The 23,475-nt window shown below is 37.5% G+C and overlaps 1 protein-coding gene across 1 annotated transcript in view; it reads right to left on the reverse strand.

The window, feature by feature from the left end:
* Window positions 1-23,475, reverse strand: part of N (neurogenic locus Notch protein) — a 122,870-nt gene that overhangs the window by 56,207 nt on the left and 43,188 nt on the right. Inside the window, exons 3-5 of the mRNA XM_018546266.1 lie at window positions 22,138-22,494; window positions 20,415-20,570; window positions 9,975-10,157 (exon numbers count right to left, since the gene is read on the reverse strand). Of these exons, the coding sequence (XP_018401768.1) occupies window positions 9,975-10,157; window positions 20,415-20,570; window positions 22,138-22,494 (696 nt within the window). The remainder of the gene's footprint in view (window positions 1-9,974; window positions 10,158-20,414; window positions 20,571-22,137; window positions 22,495-23,475) is intronic.

The following is a 23,475-nucleotide window of genomic DNA, read 5'->3' on the forward strand; positions in this document are numbered from 1 at the left end:
GATCGAGAATCGAAACAAATAAACTACCCAAACAGAATTTGTCGTTCCTTGTAGAGGAACGACAAAGTCAGTGCCAATACTATTTTATCTCTACTCTGTCTCTTCGGTAGCAGACCAAGCTTTCTGGTGGATAAACGTACATACATATACATATATATGTTTATACCGACTTGTCTATCCGTCAAATGTTCTTTTCTATCAGATTTCACTCGTCATTCCGTTGTTATCAACGGGAATCTAGGATTGTCTCCCGCCTCTTTTGCCGTCACACGCCCGTTCGCCGCACGGGATAACGGTACATCGATATAGCGGTGGATCAGACGGATCGATGCCGTCGATGGTACAGGACCATACATCGTGTGTTCTCCACGGAAGAAAATTATCGATCCCGGATGGACGTGAAGATCCCGACCGAGGCCGCGATTCCTGCTCGATTCGCCGATCCGTGGAATATCAATGACTCTGACCTCTATGGACGACAGTAAATTAGATGCCGTACCCTTGACTTGTAGTTGAACTGTACGTCGTTACAGCGAGTGTGATGTATCGAGTCAATCCATCTCGTGCTTTTTATAAAAATCAAAATGATATTTTGACGTTGTCTAATATTAATATTCTATAAAGGTATAACGTGATTCATCGAATTACAAAATTTTGGAACATAAATGAATGTTATTTTCCTTATTCTTTCATCTCTTATTAAAAATCTTTTAATTAATTATTTTTATTGCAGAAAAATGTAACATGCAAATTTAGAAAAAGATTTACTTTTTAAAAATTTTCTCTGCTAGAGTAAAAATTGATACTTATAGTATTATCGTTATTGAAATATCGTGATTTAGTCATACGATGCAAGCAAACGTCGTTTCAGTACAAAGATAGCATATCACGAAGTGTAGCTTCGAGAATGCAGAAACCTGTTCGTTCTGCGATTTTATAACCTTTTTCTTGTCCGTCTTCCAGGTTTTCATCTTCTCCTTTTTCGTTTTCCGATACACGTCAGAGTACCACGATAAGCGTAGAACTTGGCGACAGTTTGAGATAAATAACACCGAGAGACAGAACAATGTGTCCAGTGTCTTTGTACCTTCGCCTTCGTATCCGGCTTCAGCGAGGTGCCTGCGTTAAACTTTATGTCGTGACTATAGAATAGAAACTAGTGTTAAGCTCGATCTACATAAGACGCAGAACGTGAGTCGTAGATTGTGAGCTTGTTGCGTTAGTCAATCTCGAAGTTTCACTTTTAAAATTAACGCATCAGATTGGTTAATGTAACAAGCTTGCGATCTGCGACTCGCGTTCTGCATCTTAAATGTCGTTTACAATATACGGAATAAAAAGTATATATATATATATATATAAGAGTAAGAAATCACAGTCGATTATTCTTCTCACGTTCGGCTGTGATTGCAATTTTTTATTTTTACTTCTTACTTCGTGTAGACGATGCATTATGTAGATCGAGTTTTACATCGTTTCCAGTCGCATTAACGAAAATATACGGAAATTGAAGCAACAGTTGAAAAAAAAACCGGTTCTTAATGAACTTCAAAAATTAAATTCTTGATTAACTAAAATATTTTTACAGAATAATTGAAAGCAATTGTGTGTTATAGTTGCAATATAAATCAAAGACACAAAACAGAACAATAATGCTTTCTGATTGAGCTCTCGATTCTCCTTCGCGATTCATTCGAAGTCATCCCGAGTTGACTTCGCCTTCGTCAAAGACATCGAGTCGAAAGCACTCTCGATTCGTTCTGGATTCGTTGCCAGCTTCGGTTTACGATCGCGACTCTTCTCGACGAAGGCGGGAAGAGAGGTCGAGTCGGCGCGACCCGCGTTGAAAGCGGTGCAAAGGAAACCATCCTCCATGCGGAATGGTACCATCGACGAGGCCTAGGGACTGCATTTAAAGCTGCATTTGTATGCGACCCCGCGCACTTTCTTGCACATCCACGCACGCACGTACGCACGCATGTCGATCCCGTTGTACCTTTAAATTGGTTATTTCCACGATAGGGAGGAACGAGGAGGGGACAAACGCGAACGAAAGAGCCGACAGTCACCGGCGAAGGGAATTCGTTCCATAGAAATCAGGCTGCCCTTTGTCAGCGTCAGAACGGACGTAATTCCATTGGCCGCGGTTCGTCGACTCGCGAAGACCAATTTCCTCGTCACAATGATGCGTTGGTTTCGAATGGAACCAGCGAAAAGCGCGCTTCGTTGAAAAGTTGAGATTCCAACGCGCGCGAATGCTCACGAGAATGTATTCAAACAGGTGTTCATTGCTAACACAATAGCGAACCCAGAATAAGAATCAGTTCTGTAAATTTAAATAAGGATGCTTGAACAATTCATACAAGAAACGAATGTTGATAAATGCGATATCAATCGGATACAACAAAATCGGTTATGTATGTGATAATTCAGATAATTTGATTGTTTTAATTAAATTTTTCAATCACAAATTTATTACGTAATATAGAATTTATATTAATATGTAGAAATATTACATTAAAAAGTATAAGTATGTTAATATAATATCATATTGATAAGAATATTTTCTGTAATATATATACATAATAATATATACATAATATAAATATGTAATATTATATATAGGAAATGTTGCCTGTATACTCCTGGAAGAATAATTTTATTAACGTCACTTTTGAACGCTATCCGTCTCACTTATAAGGCTAGTATTCATTTCGAACTTTTTCCTCTGTCTAAGAACTCCTGCCGGTAGTGAACTGTCGAGTGGAAAAAAAATGCAGGAAGTAACGAGCGGAGGAACATGCAGAAGAGACACGTTACCCAGAAGGCGCGGTGTGTCCATCTCGTTCATGGCGGCCATATATCACGAGTGCTCCGAGGCAAAACACAAGGCATAGTTGGACCACGTGCACGCACGCACGCACACGTATGTACAATCCTATGACGTCGTCAAGGTTCCTGATGACGATTGCAAGAGTGACTGATGCCCGGACGAAGAAGATGCGCAGAATGGCATATGGCGTCTTGCTGAGAGACAATCCGGCTTGTTAGTAACGAAACGGTTCGAGACATTCTTACTTCGCGATCTTTCCCTCTTCTCATCATTTCTAACCTTTTGATTCCCTTTGTTGCTATCTTAGTTATTTTAGAACTTGGATTTTGTGTTTGGTAATTCATTATATAAAAATCTGTGATTGCGAACTATATATATGTACGAAATTTTTCCCGGACTTACAAACACAGCTAAGTTACAATTAAATTTTGATGCTCAATATGCATCTCACATTAGATCATAGTAAACAGACTCGTAATGATCACGATTAAGTCAGAGAAAGATTTCTTCTTTATAATCTCACTGTTTTCGTGATAAAAAGTTCGATCTTTAAAATTAATCTTATTTCTCTAGCTTTGTCGGATTAAAAGGTCAATTATCGGGACCACTTAGATCTTAGATACTGCCTTTCTGAAACTTCTTAGTTTTGACGAAACTGAACGAAGAAGAACGAGTAAAGAAGCGAACAAAGGAAGTACAATCGTGGAAGAAGATAGGCCAATGGTGAGGGGCTGAAGAAAGAACTTGTGAGCGCAGATCAAGCGGATAAAGCCCGCCGGAAGACTTAACGGGCGTGTTGGGTAAGCTCAGATAGAATCTTGGCGGGCCTCCTCGACGCTTTTAAGTCCTGTATCGTATTTATGTAACTGTTTCGTAAATATGTCAACAATTCTATATATTGTGAAGTCAATACTTGCGAAAGCTTTTGTTGTTTTTTTTATTAAAAGTACAATACTATTTTTATCAAGTATATAAAAATTAATAAAGTGAGTGATAAAGTGAGTAAATTAACAGATGACTGATTTTCTCGTTATTTATACAAATAATATAACTACAGACTTATTAATAATTTAAGTTCGTAATTATTATTAATAATATAAACTAATATAAATTAAGGACGCAAAGAAAATCTTTATTTTCAAAATTAGTGTTTCTCTGTCGGCGTGAATCAGACATTATTCGGCAGGACAACGTTCCAAGATCGCGCCACGTATTGTTCCTCAAGCTGAGCGATAAAAATGGCATCGACGTCTTCCAACGGTGGAATGATGAAGTGACCAAAGAATCGAACACGCGCGCAAAGGGACGCGGAAGAAAAAGGAAATCGCGATGTCCGTGAAAAGAGCATTCAAAAGATATCTGGACAATAAATGCGCGCGTCTCCTTCGCCCGGGAGGGTGCCGTCACTCTTGACAGTTGGTGCATCTACCTCTGCTTCGACAACTAACTCGCTGTCTTTCTTGCCGATCGAAAAGAAACAATGCATGAATACTTCATTTCGTGAAGCAAACTATGCCCACTTAATTAATCCAAACTTCGCCAAAAGAAATCTCGCAAGCAAGTCTCAAACTAACAATCACGCGCGATTCTCGAATGTGGGATTGAATATGTTGATTGGAATGGTTTCAATCAGAGATAATGTTAGCATTGTTCTCAAAACCTGTTTCATCGGTGTATCATACAAAAATATTGCAATAAACATTTTGCAAATGCAATAAAATTGTGGCACTAATTTAGATAACCTTAATTATACTAAAAAGTTAATCAAATGAGTAAGTTGGAATAATGTAATTTAATAATATACACTTCTCCAACTAATCAGTCGATCTTTCTCCATTGTAAACGGATTTCTTCGTTGATAATAATTATTGCACATCGCAATTCGCGAAAGTTGAAGTTCAGAAGTTCTAGTTTCTTATAGAAAATTAAAAGCGGTTAAATTTTGTCGTGAGAGAAAGAGATTACGAGAAAAGAGTGCAACGTGAAATAAGGGTTGAAAAATAAAACAGAACGTGATGGCCATTGTTCCTCTTACGGCAATGCAAGACTATTGGATCATAGTAATCTATATCTTTAATAAGGCATCATACAAATCCTCGCACGTGTGTTCGATGGTAGAACTCCTTCGAGATACGCAGCGTAAACAGTGTATATGTGTGCGTACGCATATATGTGTATGTACATGTACTCGTACACATTGGATGTATCAAGCTGCGAATATTGAGATATCTCCCTCTTGGTCCGGGGGTAACAAATCTTCCGCGATGCGATGCGCGTCGTAAAAGGAATGGCATGAGAACGAGAGACAGAGTCGAGAGGAAAAAGAAAACTCACAGATTGCGCGTGACAGTAAAATATGTCTCGATTACAATTCGGCTCCGCGGAACTTTTTATATACCCTTTTTAATGGCATCTGTACGATCGATTATTTCTAGATCGCTGATACAAAGAGCGAGGTCTGAGAAACGCAAATGAAAACGCAATTGTTTCAATTTCAGCAAGTCACAGCGAAAAGTGGAAACTGACGCCTTTAAGTAAGTACCTTTGGGGATTTTGAGAGATACGCACTACCCGAGGAAGAAGACTATCCGTCTCGCGAGAGTTCCTGTTCCGTGTGAACACCTGAAAGTGTACGAACGCGTGATGCCATGGCGGATAACATTGTTTCACGTTGTATGCTAGAGTGTTTGAGCGGCGATTTGTAACGTCTTCTCGTGCGACGCCGACTTTATGTCATCTTCATTCGCACAAACTACAGTCGAGCAACTAGAACACCGCGAGAGTAGATGAGTCTGAGTTACAACAGAATAACCGCATATCACAAAATTACATTAAGATTTTAATAATTGTGGCAAAAATTTGCTTGAGATTATTGCTAAAGTCTTAAGTTCAATTGAACGTAACTATCTTCACGATGTAATTGTTCTTAAATTGAATAATTATTTCAGTAATAATCGCCCAATATTAACGTTATGTTAATTCGCGTTCGTATACCCATTGCAATGTTTTCTATATATTAAATTTTAAGAAATAATAGTCTCATGCTCTTTTATTATGATCGACAAGGCTTATTAAACTATATGTCGAGGTCTGGAGCAAGAAGTAACTTACTTATTGTTAGTAAGTCACTCAAGTCTTTCTCGTTAAAATATCAAGCAACCAATCGTAATTCAGAGAACCTCATGTCGTTATTGCACAATGATCGTCGACACAGACAGTCGTATATGCAATTTAACAACCGTCGGTTGAAAGGACCGACTCATTATATTTCTGTGTTGTTTAATAGCGAGTTGATGTAATTCGCGGCATATCGCTCGCCGCGCTACCGATTTATTAATCCACATTTTTCAGGGCTGCAGTCTACGAAGTGCGCATCGCACGAGCATTCATCAGCCAAGAAGAGAGCCAGTACTATCAGATCGCCCGGTAGAAAACGCAATAGCGTCGTAATTGCCCTCGTACGTCAATGACACTGGGAGATCTCATGCCACTCCTCCTCTTTATTATATACACGGATGATCATAAACTCACTTTGTGTACGTGAGAGCACAATACGGCGAATACCTCCTGTGATATCTGCAATATAATCTGCATATGTTTGACAAGATTCCGATTCGTAATACAATAATTGACAATAAAAAAGAAAACACAAACAAATACTAGAACAAAACAATCGAGAACATTATAAAGAATATTTGGTTAAAATGTTAAAAATATGATATTATTAGAATAAAAATTTAATTAGGATTCTCCATTTCTAAGATTTAACCCGAGCTTGCTATTTAAGAGAGTATCACGGATGTTCAGCAATCTGTCTTGGTCGTTCTAATTGAGAACAACAACGATATCTCGAAAAAGTCGTGATCCAGATCTAATTTCTCTTCTCGATGAAGGAGAGAAAAGCTTCTCTCATTACGCGCAACAGAGATACGGAGGAACCGTACCAACAATTACAAAGGCCAGGTATAATACGTGCAAAACACCGATGCTGCGGGTCCGTCGTGCAAAATTCTGAATGCCCGAGGATCCTCTTTCCTCGAACCTCTTAGCGCTACTTAGCGGATCCTTTTACGGGACAGCGGGTCCCAACAAGAAAGGAAGGCACGACGTAAGGCTCGACGAAGGGTCGACACAAGAAGAGACGAAAAAGACGAGAATAAGCCCAAGGAGGCGCAGGATGAGGTGAAAGAAGAAGGAAGAAGTGGGAAGGCGGAGGTGGAGTACCAAAATGGCGGAGTAAGCCGAGGGACAAGATAAGCCTTTGTGTCCGTATGGAGGCCCATGGGGGCCCATGGGGGCCCGAGGCAACGGATCCCGTCGTCTCGGTCTCATATTTCGCGAATCCCGCTATCATATTTTATGCTCGCCCCTTTCCTTCGTCCATCCCACTCTTCATCTTTGCCGGAGTCTATTCGAGAAAGAGTCCCTAATTTTTTGTTATCCCACTTTTTTCAACTCCAGATTTCCTCCATCCAATCTTTTAGGAGCACGACTCCTTTTCGATGTCGAAGAAATTTCATTCAACTGTGTTCCTTAATATACATCTGTTCTTTAATATAACAATTCTCAATATAAACAGTAAATAAGTAGTGCAAATTTAACGTTTTTTTTTGTCACAATTTTGTATAAAACATGAGTACGGATATTAAATAACTCAAGATATTAATACTGATACTAAAGAAGGCTGCATGTAATTGTCAAATTTTACGATATTAAAATTTTACTGAAAATAAATAGTAAATAATAAATTATAATATTTTCGGATGTTGAATATAAAAATTATTATATCGCTCAGTAAAAAATTTTGTTAAAGCTAAAGAATATTGTAATGCAAAGAATATTATTACAAGGCATGTTAGTTAGACGATATCTTTTAATAAAAAGATTTACCTCCAGAATAATTCACAAGGATGACGATGAAGAATTTCTTTTCACATAAAATTGCACGAATTGGAAATCAATGTTCGGTGAGAGGAAGCAGTTTTGCAACTGTTGTAAAATTCTTCAATATGATTGGTTTATACATTTAGATCCATAAGGAATTAAAAGCAAGAACCAATCGTATTGATACAGTTTGCAAAACTACTTTTTTTGCATTATTATTAATTAATGCAAGAAGAACATGAAGATAAAAAGGAAAAAACAACAAAGCATTCAAACGTTTATAATCAATCACCGCTATTTTCGCATCTCGACTTTCCATTCATCGCGTTTAACGCTCCGTTTGTCGCACCGCGGGAGTTCGCGGGAGGAACTCAAATTATTACTGCCACTGCTGCTGAACCAATTGCCATCGGTCGGTGGCACTAGAAGTGATATTTAATTTCTATGTAAACCTGATCTTGACCTTTCCTATATTAAAAATCGCAGAATTAAGAAGAAGAAAGACGCTTTGCCAACAAATTGTACTATTTATTTTCTAACGCTTTACTGTTTTTAGATATTTTTATATTTTAAAAACTAAGTGTATATTGCATATATTACAATGGACAGTAATTTTATATTGTGTAATGTTAATCGTATCTAATATATTTAAATTTGCTGAAAAGATTGCAAATATATATAATTATATTTATAATTATAATTTAAAGTGCTTTCGCTTGAAACTTTACCGACAATAAATTAGTTCAACTTTTACGCCTTTCTAAACATTCTATGTAACCACAAAAAACTTGCAATATTACAATTTCAATTTAACAATCGGGAATCACATGCGAATAGCGACATTCATCTTTGATTATCATTTAATCCACGAATATTCATGTCCCCCTTATAACCATCGATTTTCTTAAAAAGGGAATTCGTGATCGCACAAATAATAGACTGTGGACTTAAGAAAAGCAGAGATATCCTCCGCCGTTTGCGCGATTCTATGATCTCGGCGATAACGCGCTTGCATTCACTGTCGATTATCGATCGTGTGATCTCTCGCGGCTTTACGTTCGAGCCCTTAAAGGGACTGATCTCTTAACGGATCGAGGGATAGATCGCGTCGCGTCGTTCCACCAGTGTCAAACAATTAAGGCTGACTTACGCGCGCCGACGTTAAAACAGCAAACGAGTTGCCGGTCGCTGCTCTCCCGCCACGACTCTTGTGTGTATCAGATAATGCAAGCCGCGGCGCACTGTCATCTCGGAAGAATTTACAGACGACATAGTGCGGGCCTCGGGACCCGGAGCCCGAGGTCCTCCGTGCTACGTGGCGCGGCGGCAACCGCGATCGCCTATCGCGCGCGGCGGATCGCGTCTCTTCGCGCGTCTCGCATCTCGCATCTCCTTCATTTCTCGTGAAAATGCATCTCAGTCTTATACTCGTTTCTACTAATGTAGATTAACTCAGTTGAACTTATTCGTCATCTTTTTTTAATCCTTAGAAATAGAAGAGAAAAGAAAGACTTGGAAAAAGAATTAGTCGAAACGAGATTAAAATTAAATTAAATTGATAGAACAGGCATTATGTTGCAAAAATATTGACACTTTGAAATAAAAGCCGTTAAAATGCATCTTTATAAAATTCGAACTGAAAAAGCGAATGTGTTTGAGTCTTGTTTTAGGCAATTAAAATATTGATATAGTAATAATAAGCTTTCTTGATCTTCTCGTTACTATTATATATATTAAGTTTCAACTAGGATTTAAAATCGATTATCTATAATACATTATCACCATTATTACCATAAAGAAAGATAAACTTTACAACGGAAGGAACCACGTCACTTTTGCAAGAGACGTTTCATAAAAGCGAAATCATAAAAATGCATCCATGTTCGAGGGAAGCGAGCACTTCCGAAGGTAATTACAACTTTCACGACAAACTTCGTATAAAACGATCAAAAAGCATGCGGAGCGAAATATGTGTAACATAGTGATCGATATACCTATACAAGTTACTTGCGCGAAACATAAACGGTATAAGAATTCAAAAAGAAATTGCCATCATGAAAGCGACCAAAGTGTGTTTCCAAACGCGACGCGTCATGGTCACGCAAGGAAGTGAAGGGAATTATGCGGTGTCCCTTTTAGGACGTGCAGAGAGATGTATCGCTGCTCTCGAGAGAGAAAAGTGCGGGGCGCGACGTCAAAGGGACACGTAATCATCCGCAAATACCGTGAGATGAATTATAGAGAGCGACGTACTTACCAGGCATGCAGACGCATCGAAAGGTCCCAGGATCGTCCAGGCAGGAACCGTCATTCTGACACGGATGCGACTCGCACTCGTTCACATTCGTCTCGCATCGCGGACCCGTGAATCCTTGCGTGCAATTGCAAGCGAAGGATCCGGGCGTGTTCACGCAAATACCATCGTGCTCGCATGGAGAACCTGCAACAAGTAAGAAAAGAAAAATGTCAATTTAAAGACAATAAAAATATATGAAAAAAAAAACATAAAAATACAAATAGATTATATGTAAAATTTATTTAATAATCTATTTTAACGATAGATTATTTTAAAAGAATTCATTTCAAGTTTTAACTCATATAAAGTAAAAAAGGTAAAAAAAAGAAATATTTAACGCGACGCAATAATTTTATACAATCAATTAACTGTCATTTAACGCTTAATACAAAGCAGAACTCCGTGACACATTCCGATCCGTTCTACTTCTATATATGGTGGATAATTGACGCCACGAAATTCCAAAGGAAGCTGTGTCACTATTTTCCGTGAAGTTCTTCGGCGAAAGTTCATCCGGTTTCGGTATTGGGACAATATTTACGCGATACCATTTTGAGTGAAACTTTTTCTCGTTCCTTTGCGGTGCAGAGAAAAGGGAAGGCGGCACGCGAGTAAAATACCGGGACGACTTTTCGTGTCGATCGTTCTTACTGATGATTTAAATCGTGGCAAAACGGCGCACACGGCTCGCATAATAATTAATATCTGAATATGGCTTTAAGAGTCGACTCTATATAGCGTATTTCTACCGCTGGACCAGCTATAAGTGAACGTATGCCGCGGATAGTGCTCCTTAATTGGCAAACTCGCCGGCACTTTTTAGATGCCGCCATTAGAGCGGGAGAAGAGAGAGAGGAGAACACTTCCTATACCCGGTTAACTCGACCATAAGAAGGATGCTGGTAGAGCATTCTTGAAGCACGGACGACGACAGTTCGTTTAAAGGAGATCGCCCGCGTTTTGCCCGCGGAACCCTCTTTTCTCGGAGAGATACGTAGCCCTCTCTAATTGCAATGAGATAATTGCTACGGGCGCAGTAGTGCCTACTCGGTGTGTCTTGCCAAATGAGAGCTTCATTAGAAATCTTCTCTTTCTATCTTTCTCTTTTCTATACAATGGAATTTACGCTTCTGTTATATAAAATTTATTTTATTTACTATGTTGTTGTATGTTATTCAATTGACGAAAGTTTTTATATTAATAATGATTATACATATAGTTATTACATGTAGACAAATGCATACACATTTATGTATGGAGTGATGTTTGTTGACTATAGCTCTCGCTTTATCACATAACATAAAGTCAACAGATTCAACAAAAAAATGTTTTTTAAATAATTTCATTCGAGGAGCAACCATCAGGAGCAATGCATGCGATTAATCGCAATAAATGCCATCACATATATCAGCTTTTCTTATCAGTATACTTGCACGTTTGTAAAGAGGCGCTTATTTTTGCCTCGATCGCATACCGCACTCATGTATTTCGCCAACGGTTTTTCCTACCCAACGCAATGGTGTAATTGCCGTCGCGTAACGGATGAGGGCGATGAAAGGAAGAACCGAGGGAAATGGTGCGAGAGATGGGAAGAAACGTACGTACGTTTACTCGCGACAGTAAGAAATGCATTGCTGCACCGTGTTCACCATCGGATGACGTGACGGTAGAAGAGATGACGAATCGTTCTCCGAGAATGCCACGTACCATACTCGCGAGAGCTACAGAATTAGCGTTAAAAAGCCATCACATGTATGTAGGTGCTCGCGAAAGCAGCACAGCGGTGAGATTCATTCACCGAGCCATCAACATTTGCAATTATATTATTTCGCCAGTCTCCATTGAAATAACTCAAATCTTTTTCTTATGATATAAATGTTTCATATTAATAGAACATTTGGCAAATAATTTTAATGTTGCGAGTTATAACACTTTTAGTGATAGATAAAATTTTCAATTTTACAACATCTTCGACAATTAATACAGAATTTTAAAAATCCTCGTTTCGACTTTACGTAACTTGAATATATTTCCCAGATTGTCCAAAGCAACAACACGATATAATTGGTCCGGTTGCATATGCCGCGAGATACAGTTTGCAATTGGTGTTGCACCGCCACCAGGCAAGATTCTCCGCTCTCGGTTGCATCAAGCTCATCCGAAGAGGCTTCTTACTCTCTTGCGCCGGGAGCGCAGCTCCCTTCGCTTAAGGAACTTAATCTACCAGAAAATATGCAATCTAGATAATAACAGAGCTGCAGCTCGGGCGCGAGATCATTATGGTTGTTATTAAACTTAAAATAACAATTTAGCGTTTAATTAGATTCGTTCATGGAGGCTCCGCGCCGCGGGGACGCCCCTCTGAGGAAACTGCGCTTCTGTTGTGAACGGACAACGTTGACTCGGGGGCTCACTTCAAGCTTCTCGCTCCTCCTTCAACGTAACTTCCGGCAAAATCTCATTATACTTGGCGCGCTGTTGTCGCGCGTCAACTACGTCACCGAATCGCTGTTTTCGTGATTTGCGTTTTTTGCATTGTAACTGCAGCTTTGGTAACGTCGAGAGCATTTTAATTTTCTGTGCATCGCATTTTTTAATAATAGACCGCATAACATGATTATTAAGCAGTCGATGCATATGAAAGATATTATAGATTATGTAACAGGATCAAAAAAATTAAGTTTTATATATATTATATATAGGTACTTATAGTTATAATAACCGAATATAAAAGTTCTTTGCAATTACGGATTTTTTAATATAAATATAACTAAAGATGTCTATTTTATATTCTTTGTATATAAATATTTTATACATAAATGTAAAAAAGAGGAAAAGTAGAATAAATCTTTAAGAAGAAAATAATTAAAATTGTCAACATTTATATAATTAATTCGGCATAAATATAGAAATTTATTCTTGAAACAAGATTTTCGATATAATTCATATATATCACTAGTTAGGATTTTTTCAACCAAATTTCGATGTTACAATAGCCTTTGTTTAATCAACAGGCAGTAGTACGCGTTTTTTTTTCCTAGGCAGGAGCCGCTTAATGTCGACGCAAAAAAGCAAATATGAGGAAACAAAAATAAAGAATTTACATTTGCATGTATGTCATTATGGCATTATTACATGTATGTATACTATGCTAAATAAAAGAGCGATTGATTCCTAATTACTCATTGTTTAAAAATGAAAATGGTATAATACATAATTTTTTAATAAAAAATAGTGTAAATTAAAAAATGCAGTGTGTGTATTACGTTCATATTTATTTGCTAAATATAATTCTTTTTTAATCCGTTTTCAAGAGAAAAATGCAAAAAATTTTCTGAAGTCCTAACCGGTGTTATCTTCACACGATGAAGGCTTTCAAGTTCTTCGAAGCATACTAGCGGTGTAATTCAATACCAAACGAGACTGACCATCTTGCTTGCGGTGATGTTGCGTTGTAAAACCTTGTCTGAGATTTTCAGAAATTCGAGGTAAATATTTATAAACTGGTAGAAAGGCAGGTGCAAACCGTATAAATTATAAGTAAAGAAACATTATACTAGTCGAGATAAAACAGGATATCATAATTCAGCAAAATAAGTTACACAGGTACAAAATAATTTTACAAAAATTTAGGAACATATATATATAAATATAATAAAAACGAATACTTTCTGGGTGTTTTTTTCAGATATAAGAAAACAGTATATCTCTAAAAGAATTTCATCTTTAAGCATTAATTAAACCGTCCATACAATAAATGGACAATAAAAGGATAACGACTTTAGGTAAGATGAGGGTAATTGCAATTATATTGAAATTTGTTTTATTTGTGAACTTAATAAGTCGATTAAGAGGACCTTCCAATCAAAATTCCGCTCCAAAAACTAAAATGATTAAAAGATTATTGTCCAAAGAGGAAAGAAAGAATATAAATAAGGAGATATCGGATTTTTCTTACTTATCGTATCATATTTTTTTTATTTTCTATTATCTCAATTCCGAAACAAGAGATCAATCTCGCTACTTACAAAAGTTCAGATGTCTATTTAAATTATTACTTCAAGTATAAGTGCAACCGCGGGCATCGGAAGGTAGACGATAAGTGAACGCACCGAGAGGCCAGAAAAAAAGAACTATGTAGATCACGATCGCGAGAACAGCGCAGCCACTGGGCGGAACGATCATCGAAATATTCACCTTGACGCCGAGCAGCCGATAATTACGCCCGATGGCCATTAATAAACTAATCCTTGAGGATTTCTTACCATCCGGAGCAAAGAGCCCTGTCGTTTTATCGGCATTCAGAATCTCCGAGTGCCCAGGGCAATCGTCAGACGAACAGACGGATGAGGAGTGTAGAAGGGTGGAAGGAAAGACAGGCCGATCTACAGGGTTTAATGACTTGTGGTATCAAACGGCCAGAAGGAGAAAAAAAGGGGGATAAATGAGATGAGGTGGGTCCGAAGTCCAGGCTAATCACCGACGATATTAATGCGCGGTGTATAAAGAATGCGGCGAAAACCACGTTTGAGTTTGGTAAATTGCTGACGCTCCTCGCGGTCTCGAATGGTTGAAAAATGTACGATAGTGCGTCAAGCGTTAATTGAATCATCTGTTTTCAAATGTAAATGTATAGAATCTATCTATAATCACACTATCAATAAAAATATATTTATATTCTTTCCAATTTCGTTGATTACATCTGTGTGTTGACTTTACTCAAGTTAATTTCATATATATTCTAATTTTTAATTAAAAATTGAAATTTGTAAAATAGAGAGAGTGATATTACAACATACGAATAGAGATATTATTAAAAAAACAATAATTTCATAAAATAAGCATAATACCACAGAGATATTATTCAATAAACATTTTTTTTATTTCCCTCGAATGTTCTCAGAGTTACGATTCGTTAAGGAATTGAGAGCATAAATAATAAATCGGTAACAACGAGATAATACCGCTTAATCGCAAAGTTGACGGACAACAACTCACGTACATAAAAGAACCGGACATTATATGGCTAAGGGGTAGTTTGCTCTTCATCATCACGCATGGCACGGGCGTGACAGAGAATCATGTGCGTAGCCGTACGGTAATTTACTGATAATTTCTCGAATCGCGTCCTTCGCATAGAAGTGAGTAATCGTACGCCCCCGAAGCCAAAGGCAGCCGAAGGTCTACGCGAGAGAGGATTGCAGGAGAGAAGTGATCCTCCTCGGGGAAAGGGGAGCTGTCTTTGAGTAATGTCTTCCTAATTACGATACCCTGTGCAAAACGTGGAACGCGACGCCATCCACCGTCAGATGGACGAAGGGAACGCAGACGATCACAGAAAAACGCGGATCCTCTAATTCATCGCCTGGTTCGTGTACGTACAAAAAAATGCCTAACGGTCGAAACGAAGCACCTGGACATATTTCAAGCGTAGTCGGGCCAATGAACGAACGCTATCCAACTACGAGAATAACCCATAACGGATGATAAATAACTGCACCGTTACGCTATAACGTATTTTTAATGTCTATTTTTGTAAATTATACACTAAATCATAAATGTGATATACATAAATCTTCAAAAAAAAAACTGGACGGTCAAGTAATATTGGTATAATATTAAAAAAAATGAGTATGTATTAAAAACACACACTTAATATATGATTAAACATATATTAAGTAATATTTTAAAACATATAAATTAATATTTTATATATCATTTATATTTTTATTTATGGAGAGTTATTTTAGATTATGTTGTTTTTATACGATAATTATATCACAAGGCACGCTTTCGAAGTATATGGCAATCAACGCGAGGCGAATCAATTGTTAATGTTCACAACCAAAATCCAATTAATTCCATGACGGTTGATTAACGAACAGCTACTAATGCGAGGAAGAAATCTACTGCAACGCGAGCGCTCGTTGCGAGTTAGTGGGGCCAGTGTGTCGAGAAAGAAAGCCTGCGGACACAAAAGACGTGCTTTCGATTATTAATGAAGTGTCTTTATCCATAGTGAAATGTATTAACTGCCGTGCTCCACTACGGGTGGTGCTACGTATTTAATATGTGATACTGGGAACGAAAATAATTTCTGCTCTCAAAGCCGTTTCCAGATTCTCTCTTTCATGTGTCCTCCGTCTACCACCATTTAAACGAGTTCGCATTCCTATTCCATTTATGATCGTGGCAATTCACGATAGTCCGTAATAGTACATTCGTTTAATTGCAACCTCAATTATTCGTGCGATATTCCGCGAATGTTAGCTCTTTGCTTTCCGCATTCTTATTCACTAATATCTCGTATGTTTGAATTAGTAAAGAACTGATTTTATCACACAAATATCTTCCAAGGAACGTTACATTTTAATATTACTCGTATTACTCACAAGATCGAGCATCATTTTTTAGTTACTTAGGATTTGTCAGTAGATTATATTAATTGAAACTGCCTATATGCCTATACTTATATGTATGCGTGTATATACTGTATTTCAGTGTATTATATTCCTGCATTTATATATATTTATATATATGTTATATACCTACGTATACATACATTATAAATTCTTTTTAGAGAGTTTTTAAGATCATTACTATAAGAATTATTAAGTTGCTTTTAATTTTACTTGTGCTATTACGGTATTCCAGTTTCAGACGTCTAAAAAACTGACACAGTCACTTCAACACAATCAAATAAAACTTTAGTTGACACAACAAAACTTCAGGAAATTGAGTAATAAATTATATAGCAATGAAAGAGCACTAAATTTCTGTGTAAGTTTTATATAGTGTTTGCGTAAATTATACATTCTAAGATTTATATAAAAATATTAGATCATTAAAATACCAAGATTTATTTTAATCAAATTTGTAATCTTTGTTTACTTATACTGATTATTTTTTGGTTTGATTTTCATCTAATACAGTACATCTATATATGTTACAATCAGCGTACATATAGCGGTTTGTTCCTATCAGTTTCTTAGTCAATAACATTTAAAACTGCTAGAATCCCGATTTATGGTGTGAATCGTATAAAATTTTCGCAGATGATAAGTCTCGCGCACATCTGCGTGCATATCACGGAAATCAGTGAGGTGTGTGGCTCCGTGCCGTGCTCGAGTCTTGGCCAGACTATTAATTAACTCACGACTACTGCCTGTGTCCACCGGCTAATTACAAACCCATTACCTACGTGTATCGCGTACGTTACCGAACGGCAGCTCAATCTTCACGGTTTTGGGCTCGTAATTGTGCTTGTCAAAATATTATTATAACTCATGATGGATTTATTTACAACGTAACAATCAGACAGTGTATATAAAACAGTAAAACAAAAAATTTACCAATTATTACTATTATCAATTACATTATTAACATTACATTAACATTTATCGAATTTATTTGCATTAAAGTTTTTTAGGCTTATGGACCTTTTCTGTTACATTTATAATAAAAATTTGCATTCATTAAGATGTCAGTAATTACATTTCATATTAATAATTATCATTTTCAATGACGAGATACTGCGTACATGCACCATTCGGCAAATATGAAATTTATAAGGTGATTGCTGCGAAGAAACCTCAATAAGTTTCTGCACGGTCATTAATTATCTCCGCAGAATTATTAATAATCGTTGTCGTCTTGGCAGTGGAACTCCCTCGCGATACATCACACAGGACCTAACCATCATAGGTCGCATATCACAGTTTTACGATACTAAGGAAAGAAGAACGACTACAAATGACAAGTTTGCCCGGAGCTAAAGATCAAGAAAGGGAGAGAAAATTGGGTACATCGCAGTATGTTATTAAGGATCACTGTTCCCCTGCGGACGTTCACGTGCGACGCTACATGTGTAATCGGATCGATATGTCACCTCGAGCAATGGGTAAATAATAAATTGGCATCTTTCGATCAAGATTCAGATTAAAAATCAGCGATTTAATATTTATTGTTTTCATGCTTTCAACGTGCCCACCATATTTTACAAAGAATTAATTCCATTCGTAGTAATGAAACTAAATTTTAAAAGGCACAGTAATATTTGTGAGTAAATTTTCGTATATAAATAATTTATTATTAGTCACGCCGATTCAACTGAAATTGATTTCACTAAATTTTTATTATACATAGAATATATTAAAATAAATAATGTATAATTATAGAAAGAAAATACGTTTTATATACATAATTATTTACAATCGTATAGAATTTTAATGGCTTCAAATATTTGCTTCATAAAACTGAAGCAAAATTTTTAGTAAAGATTTATTTTTATTATCGCACAGTACCGCAGTGCTACGAACGACTCATAACATGTGTCGATTAAGGCTTTCCAGTTCCCGACCGGCGATAGATCGATCACGGCTTGATGACGAGAACGTCGACGGGATGGCGCGATGAGAACGAGGATCCGGCACAATAAATAACACGCGGATCCGGCGCCGAATTAATCGATCGTAATCGATCGATTTGCCGTACGCCAATCTGCCCCGTGTGGGTTTTCAATTTGCACGGACCGTGGGGGCCTCCGTACACAGGCATCGTGCACATTAATCCAGCGATTACTGTGTACTCGAGTCTTGCCGCGAGGAAGAATCTTGCCGTTATCTCATTTGAAAAATCTTTCGCGCGATATCGATTTCGACGCATCTCATTTCTTTCATCTTTAGCGATACTTCCGACTAATAACATATCTATTTACTGTACAAAACGATACAGTAACTACAGTTGTCAATCACGACATTATTTAAATGTGTAATTTCTTAAATAATTTACGTTTTAGGAAAGTTAATTAAATATAGAATTATTATAATATATTAAAATACTCTCTCTCTCTCTTTCGTCATTAGATAAAATATACATTTAAATGCGCTACAGTGATCTTTCAGAGCAACAGAATGTAATGGTGACTCTCAAGGAAATTCGCTTCTTATCAACTCCTTGCAAAAATGTTTTAATCGATGATGGTTAAAAATCAAAGCGTACGACTGTCGTGATTATAAAACTCATAGCGAAATAATATTTTAGGTCCTATTTTTAGTTACGGAGCTATTAACGAAGAATGTCAACAGACTCTTACCTCTCTTTTCTTTCAAAAGAAAGAGAAAGAATTATTTGCGTGTCCTGCATTGATTGACAATTATCACACTGCCCACGTTGATGCAGTGATATTAACACGCACAGATCGTGCGAGGTGGGCAGGCAGACAGATAAACGCACGAACATACGTGATCAGAAGAAAATATTACGGAGCTCGATGACCTTTTCGAGCGGCGAGACCGTCCGCTTGATAATCTTATCAACGATTCATTGAGATTTTCTCAATCGTAATAATAAATTAAGGTCGATATTCGGTTCTTATTTTAAAACCGTTTTAAGTAATGTCTTAAGATGCTAATACGACCTTCTAATTGGCTTATGACATTTTAAGACTATACTTAAGACAGCCTCATTTAAGAATTGACTATGAATACCAGCCTAAATTGAACAGCGAAAAAAGACATCTCGAGAATCCCAAAACGGCTTAAAAGAAGTTATGACATATATACAACATATCAAATATCACTTTTTGTAGTAACATGTCCATCGCTTTAATAAATGGATGTTCCATATACCTTATCTTGATATCGACGATTTTATTATTTGATTTTACACAATTTAAAACATATAGATTTTATTTTAATGAGAATTTTCACTGTTTCCAATGGTTGTATTTGTAAATGTAACGTTCACAGAAATAAATAACGATATGCCTTCGATGATTCGCAAATTTCCTCCAACCGTCATTTGAACGAGCGCGTCGCGAAAGCAATTTATTATTTTCCAAGCAACTTTAACTAGTCTCGCCGCATGATAACATCCATCTGATAGCTATCCTCACGATGTTAGTTGCCCGATCGTGCGCAAACGCGCCGTTGATCAGCATTTCTGTGTTCTTGAATCGAGCCTGTCATTAATAACTATGTCGACCACCGAGACGTTCATTACTTTCGATTTAAATGGAGATTACTTTCGAAATGCGGATTAATAGTTAGCCGAAACGGATAAACCAAATACGGATCAATCTAGAAGCGATTTCCGAAAGCGATTGCAGTATTACCGATTGAAATAATCCATAATCAGCGATCAGTTGATCGATTCATTTTAACCAAATTTGTCCCTGCATAATCCACAATTATCAACTTATAGTTTGAAACTTTAACCACTTTGTATGAAAATGTCATTCAACAGTTCATAATTTGATTCAAGTTAAAAAAGATTTACAGAAATTTACATTTAACGAGAAAGATATAGTTAAGTAGAGTAGAAAATCAAAACATACAAAAAGAATATAAAAGTTGAAAAAACTTTTATAGAATTGTGGGAAGTAATGTAAAAAAATCAAACCTTGCGTGCACTCGTCAATGTCCTCGGAGCAGTCCAGTCCTTTGTATCCGGTGGCGCAAGAGCAGGTGAAGGACCCGTTAATAGGGCTAGTGTCACAGATCGCGCCCTCGTGACATGGATTCGACGTACAGGCATCATCGAGATGACAAAGTAGCCCTATAAAAAAATAACCGTTTTTCTTTAAATACTTATATTTAATTTACTTTTTTTAAAAATAAACATTTTATTTTTTACAGTGTACATGTATCTATTATTATATATTCTTCGTTATATAAAACTTTAATTTAAAGTGAAATTCTCTCTATATGTATAATATATATTTTAACAGAAACAAAAATATTTAATTTCCATCTTGCTAATAAATATTTCCGATTGATAATAATAATTTGCAAAACATGGAAAACGCATGTAACTTTCCGATTTCCTTCAATAGAAAATTATACATCTATACAGATTATTATAAAACTAATTGAGGAAATTACCAAGCTTCGTAAACTAAAGAAGGACAATATAAATTAAGAAAGCTGACCGCGGGATGTAATTTTCCCTGGGAAGCGGATCGCGTGTGCGTCGAAACGAACTTTTCTTTGAAGTCCCTCCAATAACGGTACAAAGTCCCCAGGATATTCATATATAAACCAGAATAAGTGCATGCAGATGCAAGAGCACACCCGCGCGCGACTAACTGTAAGTATATCTCTACTGAACTGAAAGCATGCCTGAAGGCAACGTAGAAGCAACCATTACGTGTTTATGTTTTGCGTTGTGAATCGTGTGTTCGTTAACTACAGTAAGTCCTCTCTTTCTAATCGTCGAAAGTAGTAAGAGAAAATGCAGAACGTAATATGATTTTTTCTTAAAAAAAAAAAAAATCATCAGCCTATCTAGATATCAAATAAATTTGCTCATTTATTTTGCAAAACAATTAGTAATTTCTTATGAACGTTATTGCCCTTCATCGTTAATAGACTAGACTATACGATTCAATGAAATTGTAGTCGCTCGGCTTCCGAGAATCCAGCGACGGTAGATCTGAGACCACGAGACTCGAGAGAGAAATATATCTGTATTTGGCGATCGTCGCGCGAATCGATCTGAAAAGCGTCTTCTACTTCGACTACTCCCGCGGTAGGGCGAGTAAGGACAGAAACTCGTTTTCAGTCCCCAAGGTCGACACACGACGAGAAGCCGGAGCCCCGGGAGTCTTCGGAATCTCGAGATTCCGAAGGACCCGTTCTACGCTCTCTATACGCAGTATACCGGCACATCATACCGACCGCATATGTGTGGCTGCACCTGCCGATGCATTGCCGCGTTGCAGTGCGAGTCCTGTTCTCGACCATACTCGGGTATCGAGTTAATCACCCTGCTCTCGCGCGCGGATACGCGCCGCGCGAACTCGCCAAACTAAACTTGGAAAGAAGAGACTCGCGATTTCTTCCTTTTCTGAACGGAGATTTTTTCACTTCCGTTATAAATTGTTCGGATAGGATGGTATTATACGTGTTCATACGATGATTGATACTGAATGTTCCTACAAATGTCCGTTTGTAACGATTTTTATAAATTCTTTGCATCTTGCAAATAAATTAAGATACTGTATACAGGACTCCCGTTATTTTAGCGCTACAGGAAACATTATCTTAATGATGATCTAAAACTTCGTTTCTACTTCCTACATATTTCTCGGTTAATATTCTACGGAAAATAATTCAGGACTTACCGGTCTTTCCATATGTGCACTGGCAATAGAAGCTGCCGACGCGATCGATACAAGTTGCGCCATTGAAGCAAGCTGCGCCCGCACAGTCATCGATGTTGACGCTGCAATCGGGTCCGGTCCAGCCATTCACGCATATACATGAATAACTACCATGCGAATTCGTGCATGTGGCCCCGTTGTGGCACAAGGACGGCCGTACCGAGCACTCATCCACGTCCAGTTCACATTGCGTGCCCGTGAAGGCCGGTGGACACAAACAAGAATACTCGTTCACTCGGTCCATGCAGGTGGCACCATTTTGACAGAGATTGCCCGGACAGTCGTCAATATTCTCCTCGCAATGATCGCCTCGAAATCCTGAAAGACGAAAAGATCGCAATACGTTATTGGCGTTATCAAAGAAATGGAAGTAATAATCACATTAAAATTAAAATATAAATAAAATTACAAATATTAAACAATTTTTGTGAATAGTTAATTTAAATAATTAAACTGTCAATAATCGGATTGCATTGGTGGACTCTCAAATCGGCGTAATTAACTTTTATTACGATCTCATCCATGATACTTGAATGCATTTGCATAATTATGATTGACAGCACTATTATAATAATCATGCGAGTATCAATAGTCTTAGAAGAAAGAAACAGTAACCTTCTACGAATCACGAAGATATTTTCTAATCGACGTATAACGAGAGGACCGAACAACGACCAAAAAAGTACGACGCGTAGAGATTGCGATCATTCTTGGCAGTGCACCAGTACGATGTTGTGGCATGATTATAAAGAGAACTCATTACGTCCGCCAGCGTGAAAAATCGAGACACGCCGTCGACGTCAGGCGTCGGTTTTACTACTTCTATGAATTTATGCTTCGATCGCGCGGCCGAGGCTAACCGAGTAAGAAGAGATCGCAAGCCGACATGCCGAAAGGATAAAGCGATGAGCTCCGATAACCATGAAATTGGCACTTCGATACGCCGGGACGGATTTCTTCCGGCCAAATCGCGCGAAGAAACAGTAAGCAAATAGAAGCGGAAACGTCTGAGACCGCGTGTACCAATTTTTACGGCAAAATGCAATGCGCAGTCCGTTAACATGGACAAGTTCACGTTTTGCTATCCCGATTAGGATGTTTTCCAGGTTAAAAAGTATTTGGAAGAAATCATATGCGTGCATTTTTTTTTGTATACTTGATCGTATATGTAATTTTACACATTTGTTTAAGAGGAAATTAGGTATTTCTATTTTAGAATGGGATTGTTTCCGACGTCAGCTTATTGTACCTGCGTAGTCCTTAAACTTCAGAAGGGCAAGAAAAAGATCGATAGGGATT

Source organism: Cyphomyrmex costatus, unplaced genomic scaffold (assembly GCF_001594065.2).
Source record: "Cyphomyrmex costatus isolate MS0001 unplaced genomic scaffold, Ccosl1.0 scaffold530, whole genome shotgun sequence".
NCBI lineage: Eukaryota > Metazoa > Arthropoda > Insecta > Hymenoptera > Formicidae > Cyphomyrmex > Cyphomyrmex costatus.